We start from the raw sequence: 27,133 nt of genomic DNA on the forward strand, positions 1-27,133 counted from the left end.
GTAATAATAACAATCAATAATAAAAATAACACATGCTATGTCATACTCCATATATATCATTTATTCAGCATTTACATATCATATCTAATTCCCATATCAATTTCATATGTAGGTGTTGTTATCTATATTAACAATCAGAACAAAGACTCAGAGAAGCTCATAACTTGGTCAAGATCACACTTATTAACCAACGGAGATGGGATTTAATTTGCATCCATGTGATTACAAAGTCCAAGCATCTTTCTAAGTAAAAAGTTCAAGCCTCTTTCTGAGTACAAAGTTCATACAATTTTGTATAGTAACTACTCTGCAATCCATGTGGAAGATACACTCACATTGCATCCTCAAAATCAAAAGGCAGTAACAGCTAAATTACAGGAAAATCAGAACTATTCAGGTAACCCTCTAAGCAGTTTAGTGAATACATCAGAGAAGATGGTTTTGTATTGGAGTGGCCCTTATTTTTTCCACTAATCTACTACCTGAATCTGGACACTAAAAATTAAGCTAAGCCACATCAAAATATAAAGAACAGTAAGCACATAACCCAGAAACTTCAAGTTAAAAAAATAATTGTAGATATACAGAAAAGGTGCCTCATCTTTCCCTAGTGTTAGCATCTTATATAGCCATAGAGCAATTGTCAAAATTAAGAAACTAATATTAACCCAATACTATTAACTAAGCTACAGACTTAACCTGGAGTTCACCAGTTTTTCCACTCCTACACTTTTCTCTGTTCCAGTATCCAGTCCAGGATTCCACATTGTCTTAGGTGATGTAGCTCTCTAATCTGTGAGAGTTTCCCCATCTTTCCTTGTCCTTCACGACCTGAACATTCTTGAAGGGTATGGGTGAATTGTTTTGGAGAATGTCTCTCCCTTTAGTTTTTCTGATGTTCCCTCAAGATTTGAATGAAATTATGCATTATTGCAAAGAATACCACAGAGAAAGAGTGCCCTTCTCAGTGCTTGATATCCGGGGAGTCCATGATGTTGGTAAGGCTTTTTATTGCTGATGTTAATCCTGATCGCTTGGTTAAAGTGATGTCTGCCAAGTTTCTCCACTATAAAGCTTTTCTTTTTCCTCTTGTAATTAAAAAATACCAGGCTGAGAGTGGGTTGGGGGAGAGGATACCTTGAGACTGCACAAATATCTTGATTCTTCTCAAACTTTTGTCCACTAATTTTAGCATTCGTCAATGGATCTTGCCCACAGCAATTATTATTTTGGCACTCTAATAATGGCTTTTTATTTCTCTCATTCTCTCTATATTTATTAATTAGAACTGCTCTGTAAGGAAGAGCTACCACTTCTTTTATTTATCTATTCAGTTATTTATATCAGTATGAATATTTATTCTATGGATTATAACTCAATACTATTACTGTTTTGGTCACTTCTGTTGCTTCAGTTCTGGTCATTGGCAGTTCTTTCATGCTGGCTCAGTGCCTTTCCTAGTGCTCTACATTTGGGTTTTTTGAGTTTTGTTTTTTTTTTAATTTCCTGGTGCCACATGATGCTCCAGGCTCACCTTGTTATTTCCCTATACTGGCTCTAGAGTCAGCCATTTCTGCAAGAAGCTCTTCTTCCTTTTATTAATATGGTATTTGAAACCAAGGTCTGAGAGCTAGGTGTGCTCATTACTACTGTGGTATCATTGCCTCTAAGCCAGCTCCATGGATGAAGCTTGGAAATATACGTATACATACTAGCTATCCACCTTAATACACATACATATTTATTTCTGTATTTATCTCTGTATATTTACGAACATGAATTCATATTTGTATCTGAGTCCAATTCAAAAGGCTCTGCTTATTAATATTTTATCCAGAATCTCCCCACTGAGAGGGTTAAGAGGGACAAAAAAGGCTTATGCATTTAAGTGGTATCCAGTTATTATCTAGGCCAAGGGTCAGCAAACTATGGCCAATTGTCTTTTTTGTGAAATACTTTCATTGGAGAAAAAGTTTTACTGGAACACACACACATCCACTAATTGAGGTACTGTCTACAGCCACTTTCCATTAGAATTTAATTACTTAGGAACTGCAACAGAAGTTTTATCAGTCAGAAAGCTGGAAATATTTTCTGTATAGCCCTTTATAAAAAGGATTCACAGGTTCCTAATCTAGGCTGTGTTTCAAATTTTCACTTGAGAGATAAAATGGAAATAGTGTGGTTTTAAATCCCATTCTTCCTTCTACAATTACTAGCTGTAACTGTATCTCTGGGCCTCAGTTTCCCCCTTCTGGGGCGAAGACTAAAGACCATATGAGTAAATTTCCTTACATATGATAAGTGCTCAACTAGGACGTGAGTCTGAGTGAACTCCGGGAGTTGGTGATGGACAGGGAGGCCTGGCGTGCTGCGGTTCATGGGGTCGCAAAGAGTCGGACACGACTGAGCGACTGAACTGACCTGAACTGAATGGTAGCTAGAATTACTTCTGCAGGTAGGCTGTTAATTTTGTATAAAAATCATTTTAAGCAGTGGTTAGATGAATGATGTTGTTCATAGAGTCTGTGTGGCCAAGGGAACTCTGAACCATAATTCTAAATTCAAGTACTTACTTCATCACTTGTTACCCTTAGGGCTGGTAAGTAACAATGTTTTTGAGCCGGTTTCTCTCTCCATGGGGCCTCCCAGGTGGCGCTAGTGGTAAAGAATCCACCTGCCAATGCAGGAGACGCAAGAGACGTAGGTTCGAACTCTCTCCATACAAGAGTAAGTAATATCTTCACAGGCCATAAGAAATTATGTCTATGAATGTCTTTATGCCATAGTCTCCAACACTGGTCAGAAGTCAAAGCTAGGATGGCCGCATCAAAATTAGAATCAAGATGAATTAAAATACCTTTTCCTGGCCCTAGCCTCAGGAATTCTGATTCAGGGGGTCTAGAATAAGGTCCATACTAACCGATTTTAGCAAACACCTAAACTGACTTAGTTGCAGGGCTAGTCTGGGAGTCACTGTTACTCAACAGTAAACACCATACAAATCCCCTCTGTGATCTCATAGCAGTCCCACATCCTCACAGTGTCCTGCCACCTTCCTCTTACTCAGGTAAATACTTGGTTCATTCAAGGGTTCCTGCAAGTGCTACAGGAAACCAAAATCTCCTTCTTCCAAGCCACTGCCTTAGATCCCTTTATAGAAGGTTAGGTCCTACTGAAATGCAAATAAGATTCTCCATGTTTCAGAAAACTAATCTATCCCTTCAATATCCTCCTCCTTTACAAAAATATACTTTGTGAGCCTCTCCCTCACTGTATAAGGTCAGTAAACACAAAACCAAGAACCAGGAGAGGAAAAAGAAATAGGAAGATGACCAGGGCCACCAGTAAGGAGGAGAGCAAATTAAAAAGGGTAGTCACAACCACCTGATCCCTTCACACACTGCCATGCTTATCAGTAGGGCAGGGTAAGAACAGAGATGGGAGCAGATAACAGATACAGTGCCTTTTGATGCATAGCTGGGACTCATGCAGGAATGAGAACCCCTAGGTGGTAGGAGCTGGGATGGAGATTCCTGGTCTTTTCAATGTGAGGGACACATATCACTGTGAGCTTGGCAGATGTCACACCTGAACACTCTTAGACTGGGACCCCCGCTCAAAAAGCAAGACTACTCATGCACCAGCAGAGGCCATGAAGGATACATGTGTCCAGGAATAGGAATACAATATGCTCAGTCACTCAGTTGTGTCTCTTTGTGACCCCATGGACTGTAGCCTGACAGGCTCCTCTGTCCATGGGATTCTCCAGGCAAAAATACTGGAGTGGGTTGCCATTTCCTACTCCAAGAAATACAACGGGGGCTGTCAAATTTGGTGGTTCCTAAGGAGAAAGCTTTCAAAGTAACTTTTGGGCTTCTCTGGTGGCTCAGATGGTAAAGAATCTGCTTGTAATGCAGGAGACCCAGGTTCGATCCCTGTCTCAGGAAGATCCCCTGAAGGAGGAAGTGGCAACCCACTCCAGTATTCCTGCCTGGAGAATCCCATGCACAGAGGAGCCTGGTAGGCTACAGTCCATGGGGTCACAAAGAGTCAGACACAACTGAACAACTAACACTTTTCAAAGTAACTTTACCCATAATCTGCCAAAGTTTTTTTTTTTTAATTGAGGCAATACTCATTAACATAACATTTTAAAGTATACATTTTAAGTGGTATTTAAAACACTCACAATGGTGTATATCTATCACTTCTATCAAGTGTCAAACATTTTCATCACCTAAAAGAAAACCTCCTGCCCATCAGGCAATCACCTCCTTGTTCCATGCTCTAACAATGGCTTTTTATAGTGAAAGGTGGCTTTTTCTCTATAATAAGATTTTTATGTAACGACTGTCTGAGAAGCTTCAGCAAACTCTAGGTCCAAAGGGCACAAGAACATTCTCTCTTCAGTCAGGTGGGAGCAGCTTTCTGGAAAGGCCTAAGGTTAAATTTCCCTTCCCCCTGCCTCAATATGTCCAGTGAGAACAGTGCCAAACTCTTATATACTCTTATACACACACAGACATATATACACATGCCCCGGGCTGGTCAATAACCATGTGATCAATAATTATGAGATCAAATGCATCACAATTGCTCTAAGAAGAACCTATTCAGCACCCTCAAAGGCTGAGTGCCTCCCCAAAACGGATCTAGATGATGGTCAACTCTTACCCGCTGCTTCTCTGGGTCCACATAACGAATGCCAAAGTAGTCCTTCTCCAGCAAACTGTAGTAGTTGCAGATGTGGTCAATAAGAAACTGCCCTTTGGTCTCCCTCTGCAAAAGAAGCACGTTTATGTTTCAGTCAGAGCTTGCCTTGTACATTCATGTCTAACATGTGCCTCGTTCACCCTGATAGGGCTGCATGTACAGAAATCAATTCACTCATTCCAGTCCCTGGAGCCGGGCTTCCAAACTCTTGAGTGCAATCCACAGTGAGAAATTCATTTTCACACTGTGAGTTATTTTATACACATACACACACACACACACACACACACACACATGAAACCAAAGGGACACCAAAAAAGGAACCAAAAGAACACCAAGCAATGCCCTGCATAGATGCAGCACATTTGACTATTTAACTCTAGCATTGCCATTTACTTTCTAGAATGCTATTAATGATTTAGAACACTGATTTCATAGCTCAATGCCTAGCAGAGATCCATAGTTTGCAAAACCACACACAATTCCACATACTACACATCTGGCTGCTTGCTCCAATTGCTCTGTAGTATTCATTCATTCACTCTTCACAATAGCCCTACAAGGAAAGTCCCCATTTTATATTTAAAGAGAGGTTAAGTGGCTTGCCTAAAGTCACAAAATATGTACGGAGCAAAGCAGGATTTGACCTAGACCACCAGGCTGCAGAATCTGGGCTCTGTGTCATTTTGCCTTTCTAGAGCATTGGTGAACCTACTGGGACTCTGCTAGAACACAGGGTCTAGATGGTAAGGAAATGCAATAAATGTATCAGTGGAACCACCCCAATTCCCATCAGGGAAGGTGGAAAACCTGCTGCCTCAGGCCTCACAGACGTCACATCCATAAATCAACATACAAAAGCATGTGGTAGATCAGGGTTTGGGGGAAGACCAGGACTGGGATTCAGAGACAGGTCCGGGTGACCTTGAGCAAACTTCCCAGCTGTCTCCACATCAGTAAAATGAGTTGATTGGACTAGATTCTAAATTGGCTAGATGATTTTTCCCTCTAAAGTTCTATGAGTAAGAGACATATCAGCCAAATCTGATTAAGATAAATATTACAACAAAACTCCTTAATAGCGAGGACTCTTCCAAGCCCTCATCAGGATATTTGATAACTTTCTGCTTCAATCAAAGTCGCTGACAAACCCATGGAGTGTTGTATGGATGGAATGTGACCTACAAAAGTAAATGAAGAAATCAGAGACCTTAAGTGAGCCACTCTTCCAATCCACTTTAAAACAATTTCGGGTCATAAGGTAGTTCTATTTGCAATTTTTTAAGGAATCTCCACACTGTTCTCCATAGTGGCTGTACTAGTTTACATTCCCACCAACAGTGTAGGAAGGTTCCCTTCTCTTCACACCCTCTCCAGCATTTATTGCTTGCAGATTTTTGGATCGCAGACATTCTGACTGGTGTGAAGTGGTACCTCATTGTGGTTTTGATTTGCATTTCTCTAATAATGAGTGATGTTGAGCATCTTTTCGTGTGTTTGTTAGCCATCCGTATGTCTTCTTTGGAGAAATGTCTATTTAGTTCTTTGGCCCATTTTTTGATTGGGTCGTTTATTTTTCTGGAATTGATCAGCAGGAGTTGCTTGTATATTTTTGAGATTAGTTGTTTGTCAGTTGCTTCATTTGCTATTATTTTCTCCCATTCGGAAGGCTGTCTTTTCACTTTGCTTATATTTTCCTTTGTTGTGCAGAAGCTTTTAATTTTAATTAGGTCCCATTTGTTTATTTTTGCTTTTATTTCCAGAATTCTGGGAGGTGGATCATAGAGGATCCTGCTGTGGTTTATGTCGGAGAGTGTTTTGCCTATGTTCTCCTCTAGGAGTTTTATAGTTTCTGGTCTTACATTTAGATCTTTAATCCATTTTGAGTTTATCTTTGTGTGCGGTGTTAGAAAGTGATCTAGTTTCATTCTTTTACAAGTGGTTGACCAGTTTTCCCAGCACCACTTGTTAAAGAGATTGTCTTTACTCCATTGTATATTCTTGCCTCCTTTGTCAAAGATAAGGTGTCCATATGTGTGTGGATTTATCTCTGGGCTTTCTATTTTGTTCCATTGATCTATATGTCTGTCTTTGTGCCAATACCATACTGTCTTGATGACTGTGGCTTTGTAGTAGAGCCTGAAGTCAGGCAAGTTGATTCCTCCAGTTCTATTCTTCTTTCTCAAGATTGCTTTGGCTATTCGTGTTTTTTTGTATTTCCATACAAATCTTGAAATTATTTGTTCTAGTTCTGTGAAAAATATCGCTGGAAGCTTGATAGGGATTGCATTGAATTTGTAAATTGCTTTGGGTAGTATACTCATTTTCACTATATTGATTCTTCCGATCCATGAGCATGGTATATTTCTCCATCTATTAGTGTCCTCTTTGATTTCTTTCATCAGTGTTTTATAGCTTTCTGTATATAGGTCTTTAGTTTCTTTAGGTAGATATATTCCTAAGTATTTTATTCTTTTTGTTGCAATGGTGAATGGAATTGTTTCCTTAATTTCTTTTTCTACTTTCTCATTATTAGTGTATAGGAATGCAAGGGATTTCTGTGTGTTGATTTTATATCCTGCAACTTTACTATATTCATTAATTAGCTCTAGTAATTTTCTGGTAGAGTCTTTAGGGTTTTCTATGTAGAGGATCATGTCATCTGCAAACAGTGAGAGTTTTACTTCTTCTTTTCCAATTTGGATTCCTTTTATTTCTTTTTCTGCTCTGATTGCTGTGGCTAAAACTTCCAGAACTATGTTGAATAGTAGTGGTGAAAGTGGGCACCCTTGTCTTGTTCCTGACTTTAGGGGAAATGCTTTCAATTTTTCACCATTGAGGATAATGTTTGCAGTGGGTTTGTCATATATAGCTTTTATTATGTTGAGGTATGTTCCTTCTATTCCTGCTTTCTGGAGAGTTTTTATCATAAATGGATGTTGAATTTTGTCAAAGGCCTTCTCTGCATCTATTGAGATAATCATATGGCTTTTATTTTTCAATTTGTTAATGTGGTGAATTACATTGATTGATTTGTGGATATTGAAGAATCCTTGCATCCCTGGGATAAAGCCCACTTGGTCATGGTGTACAATCTTTTTAATGTGTTGTTGGATTCTGATTGCTAGAATTTTGTTGAGGATTTTTGCATCTATGTTCATCAGTGATATTGGCCTGTAGTTTTCTTTTTTTGTAGTATCTTTGTCAGGTTTTGGTACTAGGGTGATGGTGGCCTCATAGAATGAGTTTGGAAGTTTCCCTTCTTCTGCAATTTTCTGGAAGAGTTTGAGTAAGATAAGTGTTAACTCCTCGAAATTTTTGGTAGAATTCAGCTGTGAAGCCATCACTGCTGGGCATACACACTGAGGAAACCAGAATTGAAAGAGACACATGTACCCCAATGTTCATCGCAGCATTGTTTATAATAGCCAGGACATGGAAACAACCTAGATGTCCATCAGCAGATGAATGGATAAGAAAGCTGTGGTACATATACACAATGGAGTATTACTCAGCCATTAAAAAGAATACATTTGAATCAGTTCTGATGAGATGGATGAAACTGGAGCCAATTATACAGAGTGAAGTAAGCCAGAAAGAAAAACACCAATACAGTATACTAACATATATATATGGAATTTAGGAAGATGGCAATGATGACCCTGTATGCAGGACAGCAAAAAAGACACAGATGTGTATAACGGACTTTTGGACTCAGTGGGAGAGGGAGAGGGTGAGATGACTTGGGAGAATGGTATTGAAACATGTATAATATCATGTAAGAATCGAATTGCCAGTCTATGTACGATGCAGGATATGGCATGCTTGGGGCTGGTACACGGGGATGACCCAGAGAGATGTTGTGGGGAGGGGGGTGGGAGGGGGGTTCATGTTTGGGAACGCATGTACACCCGTGGTGGATTCATGTCAATGTATGGCAAAACCAATACAGAATTGTAAAGTAAAATAAAAAATAAATAAATTAAAAAAAAAAAACAATTTTGGAAGATTGGTTTGGTCTATGCTACATGATTATTTTTTCATTAGAAACCACTGCCACCTGATGAAGAAGTCATTCACTGGCCTGGGATGCAGTGCACTGAGCAAAGGATTAGTGCTTATAAGCATATACTGTGATGTGAAGCCTCAATTTTCCTGAAATCGCTTTTGAGCATAAATTCGGATGAGCTTTTAATCTTTTCTTTCTTTCTAACAGAACCCATTTGATGTAGCTCAAAAGGGACAAAACGTCAAAATGGATAGATTTCTGTAATAGTTTTTAAACCAGGAGGCTCAAATGACAAGCTATATCTGATGACAGCTACATTTGATGTCCAGAATATAATCAATGGATATAGTACCTTTCAAAGATCTATTCTGCAACCTGTCCATCTTATGCAGCTGCAGGATCAAGTCACTGAACATAACACAAGTTCATCATTCTATGATTAGATTGCCAAGCTCTCCACAGCAGAATTTACTATGGTGGACTACCCTCAACATATGTGAGACACACAAGACCTGTGGGTTAAGGCAATGCCTTGTAATGATGGGGGATTGAACAGGCCTTGACTGTGCAAGACAGCTACTGCTAGCATTGTGCCCTGAAGAAGAAGTAGTACTCCAAAGCACAACAAAGACTTTTTTAATGATTAAGCACAGCAACCAATATATACTCTAAAGCAATATCTCTGACTACTTAAGAACCTTGAGAGAAGGAAACACCACTGCAGACAATGTACTGACTGGATAATACACCCTGGAGAAACAGGGATCAATGCCTCCCACCAAAGCAGATGAGGCCAGTTCCCATGAGTCTAGGCTTCCACGTGGATTCCAGGTCTGTGCTCCTCAGAGCACCACTCTCAGTCCAGCAATATTGTAGCAAACTCAGCCTGACTTAGGAGGGAGCTTGTTGGAAACAGAATTCTAGGCACTGTCCTAGACCAAGTGAACCTAACCTACACTTCAGTAAGATCTCTCAGTTATTCATACACTCATTCAAGTTTGAGCAGCACTGGTCTAGAGAACTTTTCCCAATATGCTGCTGCTGCCGCTGCCACTAAGTCACATCAGTCGTGTCCGACTCTGTGCGACCCCATAGACAGCAGCCCACCAGGCTCCCCCATCCCTGGGAAGAGTGTAAAAATTGTATCTGTATCCAGAAGGTACATTTTTTTTCTCAAAAAGAAAAAAATGCCCATTTTCCCCTGTGAATTGTCTGTTCCTAAGTCAGAAAGATCAAAGATTTTTCCAGCCTAGAGAACAGAAACTGCCCAGAATCTGAAACAGAAACAGAATCTGCAGGCTGTCAGCCAATCTCATCATCTCTAGATGCTCTGTGTTGCTTCCTCGTGCCAAGGAAGCCAGTTTACATCTTCATGTTCTGTTCTGTTCCACTCCTGCCTGGAGAGCATGACAATGCTCTGAAGTCATGGAAATTCCTATCAATCTCATTTTTGTGCATGAAGCCCAGCACTTGCCTAAACAAAAAGACCACCTGGACCCAGTATCAAGAGTTGGAAAAGTTTGTTTGGGGATCAGTAATGCAAGGGTGTAGAAGTCCAGTGGCCAGTCCCACACACCTCACTTCAGCAAATGAGCTTAGGGGTGATCGCTGGTTCTACCCCACACCTCTCGCCCCTAGAACTCTGATGAATGACTCAGACCTTCCATTGGTTTCCTCCTGAGGTTTCTGATAGTGGAGGCCATTATTCACACTCTTAGTGTCTACCTAACCCAATGTCTAGCACACTGAGTGTTACTGAAACAAAAAACAAGGCACTGCTTTCTCTCATGGAAAACCTAGGTTCTGGAAACTAACAGTGAGTCTCGGGCAAGACACCTAGTTCTATTTTTAGAGATTCTTCAAACATAGTAGAATTAGTTGACTTTCACCCTAATCTTTCAAGGTCTACACAGAGAAGTGGTTACCAAGGATTTCAAGTATTAATATAAAGGCTTCTTTTTAATGTCAAAATTTCGTTGATTCTCCCACAAGAAAGCAGTTATATTTTTGGTACCAACTGAAGAGTAAAGAAAAATCAACTAGCTTCCTAAGAGCTGTTACACAAGTTGTGATTTATTAATCACAACAGCATTTCACACATGTGGAGAACAATAGGGCACAAATGCGTGAGCAGGGTCTTCTACAAAGGTCAGTAGGATGTTATGGTCCACACCTCAAGAAAGCACTTGAAATAGATTTTGATGCCCTCTCTAAATGAAGTTATATAGTCTCGGGGTTGAAAGAATAATCTGTTTATCGTACACAAACTCGCATCCCAAAACTGGTCCACACAACCAACAGTGCACTGTGAATTGACACTTACAAAGACTATCCTAAAATATTGTAAATATTGTTGTTTAACATTTTTGTGTGCACTATGCTCAGTTGCTCAGTCATGTCTGACTCTTTGTGACCTCATGGACTGTAGCCCGCCAGGCTTCTCTGTCCATGGGATTCTCCAGGCAAGAATACTGGAGTGGGTTACCGTGCTTTCCTCCAGGGGATCTTCCCAACCCAGGGATTGCAAGTACATCTCTTGTGTCTCCTGCATTGGCAAGTGGATTCTTTCTTTACCACATTTTTAGTGTGTTAAAAATCTAAACCAATCCAGTCAAGGTGTGGTCTATGGACTTGCTAGAATGTAGAATCTTTGTTACTGGGCCATAAGTGCAGACATTACAGTAATTTATTGTACTGTGTTTTCTACAAGTATTGGTCAAAATCAGATTGGAGGAACAAGATCCAGTACTAGTTTCTCACCAGAGTTTAACACACTGACCTAAATCAGGCTGCCATGTTTGAGGGTTTGGTGTGGGGTCTCTTTATACCAGGAGCCTCAAACAGTGAAGGGGGCTGGGCCCTCTCTCCACCTCCTCTTTCCATTTTTTTGATAATCTTTATTTTGCATGTGATCCCTGAACTTCTTCCAGTAATCCCACAATATCTCAGGGTTCTCTTTTCACAGATTAGAAAAGAACCTAATTTTCACATTCAAAAACTAGACTATTTTTCAGAAAATCCCTCTCTCCTCCTCGCCCCAAAGTTTGTACTAGAAAGCCTTAAGTCATGAAATCTCTGAGACTTAGTTTCTTCTTGCATGAAAGGGTAATAACAATGATAACTCCCAAATCTACCCCACCAGGTAATTTGAGGCTTATTCACCTATTTGTTAAACATCTGTCATACAACAGGCATTGGGATAGGAATTAGAGAAAAATAATGGGCAAAACACAATCTATAATCTCACAGCCCTTAAAAATCTGTGGTTTGTAAAACATGAAAGCATTTTTGCAAACTGTAAAGCACTATACCAATGTAAGATATCATTACTACTAATAATAATATAGAAGGAAGTTAAGAGAAATTGTATTCACTTCTGAGAATTGGCCTCTATGGAAGAAAAACTGAACAAAGAGACAAATAACTCTTTTTTTTTTTTTTTGCTTAACTCCTTGTCTTCAGTTGCTGATGATGCATTTACTTCAACTCCCTGGTTCAATGACAAGGTTAAAACAACAATATATTTGTGCTTAAAGAAAAAGGACATGAAAAATCCACTGACTAAATCAGCCATGGCTTGTCTTCAGTGAAAAAGTATGGCAAATTTCAACCCCTAATTCCTAAAACTTCAGGTCATGGTTTTTGTTTTGCTGAAGAATTCCTTTTAATATAAATTTTTAAAATGTTTTTGAAATATAGTTGATTTACAATATTATGTTAGTTTCACATGTAAATCAAAGTGATTCAGTTATACATATGTATATTCAAGACATTTTGCTACCTTTTAGATATTGGTTAAATGAGGAAAAGAGTACTAACCCCCAAAATACTTAATGTGTTGCTATAAACCAATATTCAGGGTTTGAATAGGTAACTTCAGGAATGAAGGTATGAACATAACAATGATAATTACTATATACTGAACACTTACTGTACCCCAAGAACTGTGGTACATACATTTAATCTCCTAATAACAGGTAGACTAACAGGTAACTCATGTTCTCCCCATGTCACAGATTTTTTAAATGGACTCAGAAAAGTTGTTTGTGTGTCAAACCCAGGTCCAACATGCCTAAGCAGTTGTAGGAACCCAATTTGCAATATTCCTCCTTTTCTCTATGTAGAGACAGAAGAAAACAATGGTATGAGGATTAGGGAAAAGTATCAAGTGCCCCAGTTACTAGAATTTGGACCCTGGTAGGAAGAAGCTCTGGGTTATCGACCATTATACCAGATCTACAGAGAGGCAGTTTTATAAAATACAAACCATATTAGCATAGACGTCAACAGGTTAATTGCCCAGCATTGATACACCCCTTTGTCTTTCCTAAAAGAACCCAGATTTTATTCAGTTCAGGCATGCACATGCATGTGTATAAACGTTATATGCAAACACAAGTGGACACAAAGAACATGAGCCTCAGGAAACCATAAGCCACTATTACCTTCTGGACTCAAGCTGAGTTACTGAAAGGGTTTTCACATCTCCCTTATCTGATTGGTTCAGGAAAAGACACATGACCTAGTTTTGGCCAATGAGACCTGAGGAGCAATTGACTGATGTTTCTGAGATGGTTCTCGCTGTTCTGAAAGAGTTTATGGAAGAGACTTTCTGTTCATTCTGGATGTTGTTACATAAAAGCCTGAGGCCAGGAACTGCTGCAGCCGTTTTGAAACCAAACTATTTACAAGGAAAGTGGAGCTTGTGTTTGCAGATCATCAATCAGGAAGCTCACCCTAAGTGAGAACTTCCAAGGATGCCAACAACATTCCTTGTTGTTTCTGACAGTACAAGTTGATCTTTCTGCTTATCATGCTCAACATGTTGCCTCTGGTGAGAAGGTAAACCAGTGCCTCAAGACAAGCAGAAGAGCACAAAGAGAATGACAGTGCTGATGTGAAACACAGTCAGAGGTTACTGACTAAAGAACCAGAGAGTTAAGTCCATCTACCAACAGGTTCTATTTGGCCAGCATGGTGTTTTTGTGTCTTTAAACTGGGAAACTGCATATGATATCTGGATGCTGGCTGCTCGTAGAGGGTCTGGAAGGTAGACCATGAAGGTTTGCTCAGCTCAGGATCACTGCCTCTTCTATGGTAGGGGAACCCTGCAATCTACCACATTTCCACGTATCATCACCCAGTCTTCCACTTCCCTCACTTCTCTAGTTCAGTTCAGTTCAGTCGCTCAGTCGTGTCCAACTCTTTGCAACCCCATGAATCTCAGCACGCCAGGCCTCTCTGTCCATCACCAAATCCTGGAGTTCACTCAGACTCATGTTCATCGAGTCAGTGATGCCATCCAGCCATCTCATCCTCGGTCGTCCCCTTCTCCTCCTGCCCACAATCCCTCCCAGCATCAGAGTCTTTTCCAATGAGTCAACACTTTGCATGATGTGGCCAAAGTACTGGAGTTTCAGCTTTAGCATCATTCCTTCCAAAGAAATCCCAGGGTTGATCTCCTTCAGAATGGACTGGTTGGATCTCCTTGTAGTCCAAGGGACTCTCAAGAGTCTTCTCCAACACCACAGACTGGAAAAGGTCAGTTTCATTCCAATCCCGAAGAAAGGCAGTGCCAAAGAATGCTCAAACTACTGCACAATTGCACTCATCTCACACGCTAGTAAAGTAATGCTCAAAATTCTCCAAGCCAGGCTTCAGCAATACGTGAACCATGAACTTCCAGATGTTCACTTCTCTAACCCCTAGAGAAATGTGTTTACAACCCTAATCTGAGGCAAACTAGAGGCTTTTTGAAAGGGTTCCTTGAAAGAATTTTCCTTTAACTACTCAGAAGCATCCTCATAGCCAGGAAAAGTCCTCAATGGACACAGGTTTGAGCTGCCCTCTGAAGCTGTCCAGCCACTGAAGTTCTAGGACCTTTGGAGGGAAGAAGGCTCCAACACAGGCCAGACTGTAGGGAGGATCACTGAGATGAGGGGAACAGGCAGTCTGAAGAATCTGAAGCACAGACCAGGACACTGGAAACAGTTCATTTTGGGGCTGGCACCCCAGGAACCCTCTCTGACAAACAGAAGTGGGGCTGCCAGACCTAGTTTTCTAGTAATAAAGGTTGTGAGTTTCCAGTTCAAAGGGCCCTTTTGTTTGGAATTCTTTGCTTGCAGGAGCTGCTCTTGAGAAGGGGCGGCCCCCCGTGTCTGCACGTATAGGGAAGAGCAGCTTGGTCAGTCTCTGCTGGGTCTTCCACCTGGGAAGGAAGAATCCAATTCCCATGTGGATACCTAGAGACTCCAAACGGGGCTTCTAGACAATGGTGAGGCCCAAAACAGCAAGTGCATACTCAGTTTGCTGCCAGGAGCATGTCTTCTGGGCTTCCCAGGTGGTGCTAGTGATAAAGAACCTGCCTGTCAACGCAGGAGACTAAGAGACGTGGGTTCAATCCCTGGGTCAGGAAGATTTCCCTAAGGGAAGGCATGGCAACCCATGCCAGTATTCTTGCCTGGAGAATCCAACAGACAGAGGAGCCTGGTGGGCTACAATCCATGGGGTCACAAAGAGTCAGACACAACTGAAGCAACTTAGCATGCATGCGTGTGTGTCTTCTAGGAACAGGTGGTTACATTTCTTGCATGAATTAAGAGCCTCAATCCATTCACTTTCATAGGCAGATAAATGAAAGATAGAACTAGAAAACTGGCAAACTGAATAGTTCTGCTTCTATTGTGAAGAATAAGCATTTGTTGATTTAAGAAAGATTATGGTTTGATTGAATAACATAAAAAATGCACTGTTTATATCTATGCTTAAAAAGTTCAACCATATTTGTGTAAATTCATACATTTTGTTTGGGAGACACCTCAGCTTTAACCAAAACAGAGTATCGTGTTAGAAAGGAATTAGCTTTTATAATTGGAATTTAAATAGCAAGTGATATATCACTTTGTTAATTGTTCCTTCCTATTGCAGCCAGTAACTGGTATTTAAAATCTGGCTGGAAAATACATTCAGAAAATTGTATCATCCTCAGACATTGAGGAAAGAAGTAATATTAAGGCTGTTTAAATGAAGAGAAATTTAAAGGAAAACAAGTATAGAGGAATCTCTCATGGTTCAACCTGTGGTTCTCAAACATAAATTTAAAATGTTTCATTTATGTTATTCTTTTCAGAAATATAAAAGGTAAAACCAAGGTTTCAAGAAGCTGAAGACCTAATTCTGAATATTTATCTCCTTCATAGTAATAACCAGCATATTATGGCTAATATAATTAGGAAAATATAGGCTAGATTGATTAAAGGCATTTTTGTAAACAATACATATTTATAATGTGGGAGAAGGGAGGGCATAGTTATGACTGTAGCAGTGACCTAAAAGCTAGAAAATAACAAACAAATACCAAAGCCAGACATTTACTGGGGAAAAAACCAACCGCCTGAAAATGAGTATCTGGCTAAAAGTAAAGGTCAGACAAAAGTGGCCACCTAGACCCACCAGGGTCTTTGGTAGAGAGTCAAAACCCACTACCTCAGTTCTGTGGTAGCCTCTATACTCTCTGAGGAGACAGAAATATACTGCCATCCTCACAGCTAGGAGTGTACTTGTATCAAGGCTGGGGAAGATAAAGGGGTCCTATGGAAGAAATAAAACAAAACTGCACCCACAAGAAGATAAAGCAGCCGGGACAGGTTGGCTGCTCACTCCACTGCCCTAGTCCTGAATGGCCTCTTCTGAAGGGAGACCAAGGTGACTGCCAGAGTGGTTTGTCAGTCATGGTTCCATCTATTTGCTCTTCTTCTGAGTGTTTTCCACCTCAGTCATCTCTCCAGTGTTCCACAGCTTCCATCCTAAAGGATGGGCTGTGTGTCTGCACTGAATCAGAGGGCTGTCTCTCTTCTGACTGGCACACAGATCTGTTCCCGTGTTTGAGGAATCATATTTGATGTGTTCACTGTTCTTAGCAATTTCTACCACTGCCCAATATTCAAAAGGTTTTTTCTGTCCCATCTTTTACTCTTTTTCCTGTTTCAGAGTTTAGTGCACTGTCAGCCCCAATTGTTAAGGGCACTCACCTCTGAATGAGTGCTCTGGGAGTTGGTGATGGACAGCGAAGCCTGGTGTGCTACAGTCCATGGGGTTGCGAAGAGCTGGACACAACTGAGCTACTGAACTGAACCTCTGAATGATTTTAGAGTTTTCCAGTTCCAGTCCTTTCCACAATTCAAAAAGTGTTGTGTTTTTTTTTTTTTTAAGCTAAGGAATCCAAGGTTCAGAAAGTGTAATTAACTCATTCAGGGTCAACACAGCTAGACAGTAGCAAAGTCAATATTTAAAACCAAGTCTGCTTGATTTGGTTATTATAGCCAATGATTAAAGATGAAATGATTCTTCACTGGATAAAGAACATCTGCAAAACAGCTAACATCATACTTAACAGAGAAAAACTAGATGCTTTAAGCCAAAGCTAACATCATACTTAACTGAGAGAAACTAGATGCTGTCTCACTAAGATCAGATACAGGCAAGGACAGCCTCCTCATTACTTCTAAAACATCATCTTGAAAGTTCTAGTTAATGCAGTAAGAAGGAAATAAAAGACAACTAAAATCTGGTGCAGCCAAATAAATAAAAGAAGTAAATGAAAGGCAGACAGATTGGGAAGGAGGCAATAAAACTGTCTCTATTTGAAGATTACATGATTGTCTTTGCAGAAAACCCAAAAGAATAGACAAAAGAAAATTTCCTTGAACTAAAAAGTAATTATAGCAAGGTTGTAGGATACAAAGCAAAATATACAAAAGTGAATTGAGGGCTTCCCTGGAGATCCAGGGGTTAAGAATCCACCTTACAATGCAGGGGACACTGGTTTGATCCCTAGTCTGGGAAGATCCCACGTGCTGCAGGGTAACTAAGCCTGTGTGTTGCAACTACTGAGACCACATGCAGCAACTACTAAAGCCCACATACTGTAAGCCTGTGCTCTACAGGAGAAGCCACAGCCATGAGAAGCTCACACACCACAACTAGAGTAGCTCCTGTTCTCCACAACTAGAGAGTTTCATTGTGTGCAGCAATGAAAACCCAGCGCAGCCCCCTAAAAGTGAATTGCTTTCCTATATATTAGCAAAGAACAACTGTAAGTTGAAATTGAGAACAGCACCATTTACATTACCACCAAAAATATTATTTTTTTTTAATTTTATTTTTACTTTATTTTACTTTACAATACTGTATTGGTTTTGCCATACACTGACATGAATCCACAACGGGTGTATACAAGCTCCCAATCCTGAATCGCCCTCCCACCTCCCATCCCATATCATCTCTCTGGGTCATCCCCATGCACCAGCCCCAAGCATCCTGTATCCTGTATCGAACATAGACTGGCACTTCGTTTCTTACATGATAGTATACATGTTTCAAAGCCATTCTCCCAAATCATCCCACCCTCTCCCTCTCCCTCAGAGTCCAAAAGTCCATTCTATACAGACACCAAAAATATTAAACACACTGGTACAAATGTATACAAAACCTATGTGAGGAAAACTATGAAATTCTGATGAAAGAAGCAAAAGAATATCTGACTAAATGGAGAGCTATTCCATGTTCAGGCAGGTAAGACTCTATATTGTCAAAATGTCAGTTCTTCCCAACTTGAGCTACAGATTCAACGCAAGCCCAGTTAAAATCTCAGCAGTTCCTTTGTGTATGTCAACAATCTGATTCTAATGTTATTACAGAAAGGGGAAAAGATCCAGAATGGCCAATACAATACTGATGAAGAGCAAAGTCAGAGGACTGACACTACTCAACTCCAAGACTTGGTATAAAGCTTCAGTGATCAAGACAGTGTGCTATTGGCAGGGTAACTGACAAATAAGGCAGAGACCAGAATAAAGAGCCCATAACCGCAGAGCCCAGAAATAGACACACAGAAATGTAGTAAACTAGCCTTTGACAAAGGAGCAAAGACAGTTCAACTGAGAAATGAAAGTCTTTTCAACAAATGGTGCTAGAACAACTAGAAATACACATGCAAAAAGAAAAAAAAAAAAAGAATCTGGATGCAGACCTTACACCTTTGAAAAAATTAACTCAAAATGGATTATAGACCTACATGTAAACCACAAACTCTAAAACCTCCAGAAGTAAATATAGGACAAAATCTAGGTGACCTGGGTTTTCAGTGGCTTTTCATATACAATCCAAAAAGCATAACTGATGACAGAAACAAATTAATAAGTTGGACTTCATTAAAATTTAAAACATTCATTCTGCAAAAGAAAACTGTTCAGAGAATGAAAAAACAAGCCAAGATTTGAAGTGCTTGTGAAACACATATCTGACAAAGGATTTTTATCCAAAAATATACAAAGCACTCATAATTCAACAATAAATTACAAACAGTTTTAAAAGTGGGCAAAAGACCTTAACAGACAATTCATCAAAGAACACATGAAAAGATGCTCCACAACATATGTCATTAGAGAATTGCAAACTGAAACAACACCAAGATACCACCACATACCTATTAGATAGCTAAAATCCCAAACACTGACAACACCAAATACTGACAAGGACGTGGAGCAACAGGAACTCTCATTCACTCCTGACAGAAACATAAAAGGGTGCAGTCACTTTGAAAGATAGTTTGGCTGTTTCTTACGAAGTTGAATGTAGGCTCAATCCAGTAATTTTACTCCTAGATATTCACCCTGATGAGTAAAAATCTTATGGCCATACAAAAATGTGAACACAAGTGTTTATAGCTGCATTATTCACAGGTTCCCCAAATTGGAAGCAAACAAGATGTCCTTCAATAGATATAAGTATAAAAAAACTGGTACATCTATATAATGGGATAATATTCAGTGGTAAAAAGAAATTCGCTTTTAAGCCCTGACATGAAAGAATAAAGTAAAAGTCACTCAGTCGTGTCCAACTCTTTGTGATAGCATGGACTCTAGCCTGCCAGGCTCCTTTCGCCATGGAATTCTCCAGACAAGAATACTAGAGTGGGTTGCCATTTCATTCTCCAGGGGATCTTCCCAACCCAGGGATCAAACCCCGGTCCTCTGCATTGGCAGGAGGATTCTTTACCATCTGAGCCACCAGGGAAAGGAAACTTAAATGCACATCATTAAGGGAAAGACACTAGTCCGAAAAGGCTACCTATTATATTGTGTACAAATGACATCCTGGAAAAGGCAAAACTATAGAGACAGTAAAAAGATCAGTGGCTACTGACTGTGTGGATCACAGTAAACTGTGGAAAATTCTGAAAGAGATGGGAATATAGACCACCTGACCTGCCTCTTGAGAAACCTATATGCAGGTCAGGAAGCAAGTTAGAATTGGACATGGAACAACAGACTGGTTCCAAAGAGGAAAAAGAGTATATCAAGGCTGTATATTGTTATCCTGCTTATTTAACTTCTATGCAGAGTACATCATGAGAAACGCTGGGCTGGAAGAAGCACAAGCTGGAATCAAGATTGTTGGGAGAAATATCAATAACCTCAGATATGCAGATGACACCACTCTTAGGGCAGAAAGTAAAGAAGAACTAAAGAGCCTCTTGATGAAAGTGAAAGAGGAGACTGAAAAAGTTGGCTTAAAGCTCAACATTCAGAAAATGAAGACCATGGCATCTGTCCCATCACTTCATGGCAAATAGATGAAGAAAGAGTGGATGACTTTATCTTTCTGGGCTCCAAAATCACTGCAGATGGTGATTGCAGCCATGAAATTAAAAGACGCTTACTCCTTGGAAGGACAGTTATGACCAACCTAGAGAGCATATTAAAAAGCAGAGACATTACTTTGTCAACAAAGATCCATCTATTCAAGGCTATGGTTTTTCCATGAGTCATGTATGGGTATGAGAGTTGGACTGTGAAGAAAGCTAAGCAATGAAGAATTGATGCTTTTGAACTGTGGTGTTGGAGAAGATGCTTGAGAGTCCCTTGGACTGCAAGGAGATCACACCAGTCCATCCTAAAGGAGATCAGTCCTGAGTGTTCATTGGAAGGACTAATGCTGAAGCTGAAACTCCAATACTTGGGCCACCTGATGTAAAGAGCTGACTCATCTGAAAAGACCCTGATGCTGGGAAAGATTGAGGGCAGGAGGAGAAGGGAATGACAGAGGATGAGATGGTTAGATGGCATCATTGACTCAATGGACATGGGTTTGGGTGGACTCCAGGAGTTGGTGATGGACAGGGGGGCCTGGCGTGTTGCAGTTCATGGGGTTGCAAAGAGTCAGACATGCCTGAGCGACTGAACTGAACTGAACTGAGGTGGGAGGGAGGAGTGAACAGGGAGAACATCATCTTAGAGCAGTGAGACTACTCTGTGTGACACTTAGGGGTGGATTTGTGACGTATTTGTCAAAATCTATAGACTATATAACAAAGTGGAACCCTAATATAAACTAGGGAATTTAGTTAATAATAATGTATCACTATTGGTTCATCAAGTTAACAAATGTACCACACTAATTAATGCAAGATGTTAGTAGCAGGAGAAACTAGGAGGGGAGGGGGTGGTTATATGGTATCTCTACTTACTCCTCAATTTTTCTGTAAATGTAAAGCTACTCTCCCACTCCAGTACTCTTGCGTGGAAAATCTCATGGATGGAGGAGCCTGGTAGGCTGCGGTCCATGGGGTCGCACAGAGTCGGACACGACTGAAGCGACTTAGCAGCAGCAGCAGCAGCAGCAAAGCTACTCTAAAACAGAGTCTATTAACCTAAAAAGGGAAGGAGGGAAAATCGGGGGAGGGAGAAGGGAGGGGAGGAGGAAACCGGCAGAGCACCTCAGGGGATATGAACATAAAACTTGCAACTCGGGAGACTGACCAAGGAAATAAATTTAACAAAATAATCTTATAGTTATCCAGAATAAAATTGAACATAAAGATCTCTTTTTCATTATTTAAAGTTCCAAAGGGGAAAAGTACAGCTTTAAGTAATCTCCACTCTGGTAGCTGAGACAAGATTTTAAGCAAAGTGCTTTCAAGCTGTCTTCATTAATCAATACTTCCAGAATTTAAGTACATCTTCACTTAATACCTGCTTTTTCCCTTAGTCTAGCCTATGATCTGCAACATTTGTCTCTCTAACAGGTGTTGTGAAATAGACAGGCCAAGCCCTCTGGGTTCCATGTTGCCCTGAGCCCCAGCATTAGGAGAGCAGACATGAGCATTACCTCTTCTTCTGAGATTGGAATGGGCAGGAATTTGCTTAGAGACCCCTGAGTGGCTGGCATTGTGGGCCACACTATTTAAATTACTTCAACTAGGCATTTAATTTAATCCACATGAGCCCAAGAGTTAGCTGCTTTTTCATTTTTAGGAGGGGAAAATAAAGCTTAGAGTGATTGAGTAACTTGCCCAAAGTCACACAGCAAGCAAATGGCAAAATTCAGGTTTGAACTCCAGCCTGGAGTTAGTCTGGAAAGGAAAGACCAGAATTATTTAAAGGAGCAATGCTTGCCTGCTAAGTCGCTTCAGTTGTGTCCGACTCTTTGTGACACTATGGACCATAGCTCGCCAGGCTCCTCTGTCCATGGGATTCTCCAGGCAAGAATACTGGAGTGGATTGCCATTTCCTCCTCCAGGGGATCTTCCCAACCCAACGATCAAACCCAAGTCTCTTATGTCTCCTGCATTGGTAGGAGGGTTCTTACTTTATTTAAAAGGGGAAGAATTATAGGATGTTAGAGTTGAAAGATACTATAGAGAAAATCTGATCCAAACCATTTCAGAAATAGGGAAACTGAGGCTCAGAGAGGTTAAAATGAAATGACTTAGTGTTGGAGCTGAGACTTGAAATCAAGAGTTGGAGCCAAGATGTAGAATCAAGAATTGGAGCCAAGATATACCAGTCAGGGTAGGCTAGGTTAAGCTGCAGTAACAAAAAATTCCAGGAACCTCCCTGGCAGTCCAGGTTAGGACTCCACACTTCCACTGCAGGGGGTGCAGGTTCAGTCCATGGCTGGGAACTAGAATCCCACACACTACCTACATGGCCAAAAATATATATAAAATAAAAAATCACTTCATTTAAAAAAGTCCGACATGTCATTGGGCTAATATCATAAAGGTTTATTTCTTGTCTACAATACATAGCTGATGCTGATTTGGTAGGGGAGGGCTTTTCTCATCATAGCTTAGGGACTCCAGATGATGAATTCTTCTTAGAAGCAGCTTCAGCAATAACCACAGCAGTGGGAAGGGAATATGGTGAATCCTATGCCTGCTTTGAAACATGTCACTTCAATCTGGTGTACACACACACACACACAGGAATATTAAGTTCAGTTCAGCCGCTCAGTCGTGTCCAACTCTTTGTGACCCCATGAATCACAGCATGCCAGGCCTCCCTGTCCATCACCAACTCCTGGAGTTCACTCAGACTCACGTGCATTGAGTCAATGATGCCATCCAGACATCTCATCCTCGGTCCCCCCCCTTCTCCTCCTGCCTCCAATCCTTCCCAGCATCAGACTCTTTTCCAATGAGTCAACTCTTCGCATGACGTGGCCAAAGTACTGGAGTTTCAGCTTTAGCATCATTCCTTCCAAAGAAATCCCAGGGCTGATCTCCTTCAGAATGGACTGGTTGGATCTCCTTGCAGTCCAAGGGACTTTCAAGAGTCTTCTCCAACACCACAGTTCAAAAGCATCAATCCTTTGGCGCTCAGCTTTCTTCACAGTCCAACTCTCACATCCATACATGACCACTGGAAAAACCATAGCCTTGACTAGATGGACAGGAATATTACTCAGTCATAAAAAAGAATAAAATAATGCCATTTGTAGCAACATGGATGAACCTAAAGCAAAGCAAGTCAGCCAGAGGGCAAATATCACTTGATATCACTTATATGTAGAATTTTTTAAAATGATACAAATGAACTTATTTACAAAACAGAAAGAATCACAGAGCTAGAAAACAAATTTATGGTTACAAAAGGGGAAGGGGCAGGGAGAGATAAATTAGGAGTTTGGGATTAGGAGATGCAAGGTACTACATATAAAATAGATAAATTCCTACTGTATAGCACAGGGAACTATATTCAATATCATAAACAATAATGGAAAAGAATTTGAAATATATACTTACATATATATAACTGTTTCACATACATATACATAACTGAATCACTTTGCTGTACACCAGAAACTAACACAGCACTATAAATCAGCTCTACTTCAATAAAAAGTATGTCACCTCAGCTCATTAGCCAAAGCAAGTTAAAAATCTTGCCTGACTTTAAGAGGAGTTATTGCTGTTCAGTCACTAAGTTGTGTTCTACTATTTGTGACCCCATGGACTGCAACATGCCAGGCTGGGAAATGAAATTCTGTGCACCCATAAGGATAAGAAATGAAATACTTATGAAGAATCCTACTATTTATCACACAAGGGTTGGTCTGACAGTTAACTTAATCAGCATAATATGCTAGTTTGCCCTCTAAAAGAGAATGTTTTAAATATTCACCTAGAACTATAGTATTGCCACCTACCTTGCAATCTTCACAAATTCACCTTGGGCATCTCTAACTACTTAAGGAATTCAGTGCCTTTGGAGTCTGAGATCTACCTGGAATCACTAGCCGATCACATTGTTTTAAAAATTATGTAAGAATATAGGGCTTTAAGAAAAACATGGCAATAGTGAACTAGGAGCTGCCATTCATACGTAGGGGGAACAAAGAGATCATTTCTGTTTATGGAATTCTCAAGGCACCCAGGAGCTTAATAAGGAAGATAGACTTCCTCCTGAAATTGCATACAGATATCTACACTGAGCTCAATAGTTTAAAAAAAAAAAAACCCATTCAGGTTCATTATGCATAGATTCCCTTCATGGTCCCTCCCATCTATCTGTCGAGAGCCTTAGGCAGAGGGATCCTCCGGCTTCTGAGACTAATCCGACAAGTCAGATCTTGGTCCATTCAAAGTGATGAGATAAAGCAGCTGGAACAAGAGTCACTGAATTGTTTCTGGAGAAATTCAAAACCACTTATGTTGTTAGTGAGGCTTTGCTCAGCTTTAGTTCAGTTCAGTCGCTCAGTTGTGTCCGACTCTTTGCGACCCCATGAATCGCAGCACACCAGGCCTCCCTGTCCATCACCATCTCCCGGTGTTCACTCAGACTCACGTCCATCGAGTCCGTGATGCCATCCAGCCATCTCATCCTCGGTCGTCCCCTTCTCCTCCTGCCCCCAATTTCTCCCAGCATCAGAGTCTTTTCCAATGAGTCAACTCTTCGCATGAGGTGGCCAAAGTACTGGAGCTTCAGCTTTAGCATCATTCCTTCCAAAGAAATCCCAGGGTTGATCTCCTTCAGAATGGACTGGTTGGATCTCCTTGCAGTCCAAGGGACTCTCAAGAATCTTCTCCAACACCACAGTTCAAAAGCATCAATTCTTCAGCGCTCAGCCTTCTTCACAGTCCAACTCAGCTTAAGGAAAGACTTTCCCCCATCCAGGCAATTAAAAAAGAAAGAAAACTAAACAAAGGCAAAGAGATGAATTTGCGACCAGATCATATACACGTAGCTCTATTACATTCATGGGAGTCGACATGGCTGTCTTCACACCCTACCCAAACACATTTAAGTACTGAAGAGAAATTCAATTCTCCAGAATCTGTTTTCAAGTAACATTTAGGAGAATCCAAGGTCTAACCCACAACAGTTCCCAAACCCTCTTTTGCCTCTCCAAATTTTGCCCTCCAGGTGCTGTGAAAACTCTTACTCCCAAATTCTCGCTCCATTGCTGAATTAAAGGCTTCATCTTTTATATTCCCATCCCCTCTCTTTCTCCTATTAAGATACATGTTGGTAGCCTTATTCACAACAAGAAATAACTTTTCCTCCCCAGGAGAAAGGAGGAGGGAGAAACTGGGTAGAAGGGCAACTTGAAAGTTCATGCATGCTTAGAACTACAGAAGTGATGAGGCTTTTTTTTTTCTTTTTTAATTGGAGGATAATTGGTTTACAATGTTGTGTTGGTTCCTGCTGTAAACAACCTGAATCAGCTATAAGTATACATGTATCCCACCCCTGCCATCCCACCCCTCTAGGTCATCACAGAGCACTGAGCTGAGCTCCCTGTACTGTACAGCAGCTTCCCACTAGCGATCTGTTTCACACATGCCAGTGCATATATGTCAATGCTGCTCTCTCAATTTGTCCCTCCCTCTCCTTCCCTGACTACAGGCACAAGTCTGCTCTCTGCATCTGAATCTCTGTTCCTGCCCTGCAAATCAGTACCATTTTTTCTAGATTCCATATATATGACAATGTGTTAATATACAATATATGTTTTCTCTTTATGTTTTTTTCACTCTATATAACAGCCTCTGCTGCTGCTGCTGTCGCTTCAGTCGTGTCCGACTCTGTGACCCCATAGACAGCAGCCCACCAGGCTCCCCTGTCCCTGGGATTCTCCAGGCAAGAACACTGGAGTGGGTTGCCATTTCCTTCTGCAGTGCGTGAAAGTGAAGTCGCTCAGTCGTGTCCGACCCTTAGCGACCCCATGGACTGCAGCAGGCTCTTCCGTCCATGGGATTTTCCAGGCAAGAGTACTGGAGTGGGTTGCCATTGCCTTCTCCGATAGAACAGCCTCTAGGTTCAACCATCTCACTCTTTAAAGGGCACTCTGCAATGGTGCAGGACTCATCACCACCCAGGAAGTATCCTGACAACGTTGCTAAGACTGGGGATGAAATAGGTTGGGAAGGAAAGAAGAAATTCACTGAACTAGTGAATTAGTCCCAGAGTATCTCCCACTACACCAGCATAAACATATCTAGGCATGGCTGCCCCACTGGGAATTTAATTCAGTGTGATAAAAATATGACAAAGGCCATAATCACAGTGAGAATTAAAGCTACAAATTACTGCGTGCTAACTATAAAGAGGGCCATGCTAAGAGCTGCACAGAGATTACGTCATTTGCTCTTTCCAACAACCCTAGCTAGCATCGGCCCTATTTGGGTGGATGACCTTCTAGAAATGTATGATTTCCACCCACTTCCATTCCTGACTCTTCTAAGCTACAATTTTTTCCCTCTCATATGCCACTTTTTATTCTGGCAAAAGACCAACCCAGCATGGTCCTTAACTTACACTCTGTTAAGCCCTAATGCCTGTGCTTCAATTCTAGAAGATTCTCGCATCACTAGTCAGGCGATTAGCTGGTCTGTAGTCCATATAGCCTCTGAAACTCCTGAAACAACCCTCTGTGTGCTGGAGGGAATTCCCGGTCATGCATACACACATGCACACTCACACACAAATGATTTATCACAAATATTTAAAGACTGAAAGATGTAGGCTGGGTTCCCCTACTATCACACTCCCCCTCTCTGCAAGGGATGAGTCACAAAGGAGGAACAACATCTTGGTTATATTTACATCTCTTCTGACTACA

General features: G+C 40.8%; 1 protein-coding gene across 2 annotated transcripts in view; it reads right to left on the reverse strand.

The window, feature by feature from the left end:
- The window catches only part of FRMD3 (FERM domain containing 3), a 345,545-nt gene that overhangs the window by 179,548 nt on the left and 138,864 nt on the right, over nt 1-27,133 (reverse strand). For both annotated transcript variants that reach the window (XM_040244433.1, XM_040244429.1), the window contains exon 2: nt 4,678-4,782. In XM_040244433.1, the coding sequence (XP_040100367.1) occupies nt 4,678-4,782 (105 nt within the window). The remainder of the gene's footprint in view (nt 1-4,677; nt 4,783-27,133) is intronic.

Source organism: Oryx dammah, unplaced genomic scaffold, assembly GCF_014754425.2.
Source record: "Oryx dammah isolate SB20612 unplaced genomic scaffold, SCBI_Odam_1.1 HiC_scaffold_1, whole genome shotgun sequence".
Classification (NCBI taxonomy): domain Eukaryota; kingdom Metazoa; phylum Chordata; class Mammalia; order Artiodactyla; family Bovidae; genus Oryx; species Oryx dammah.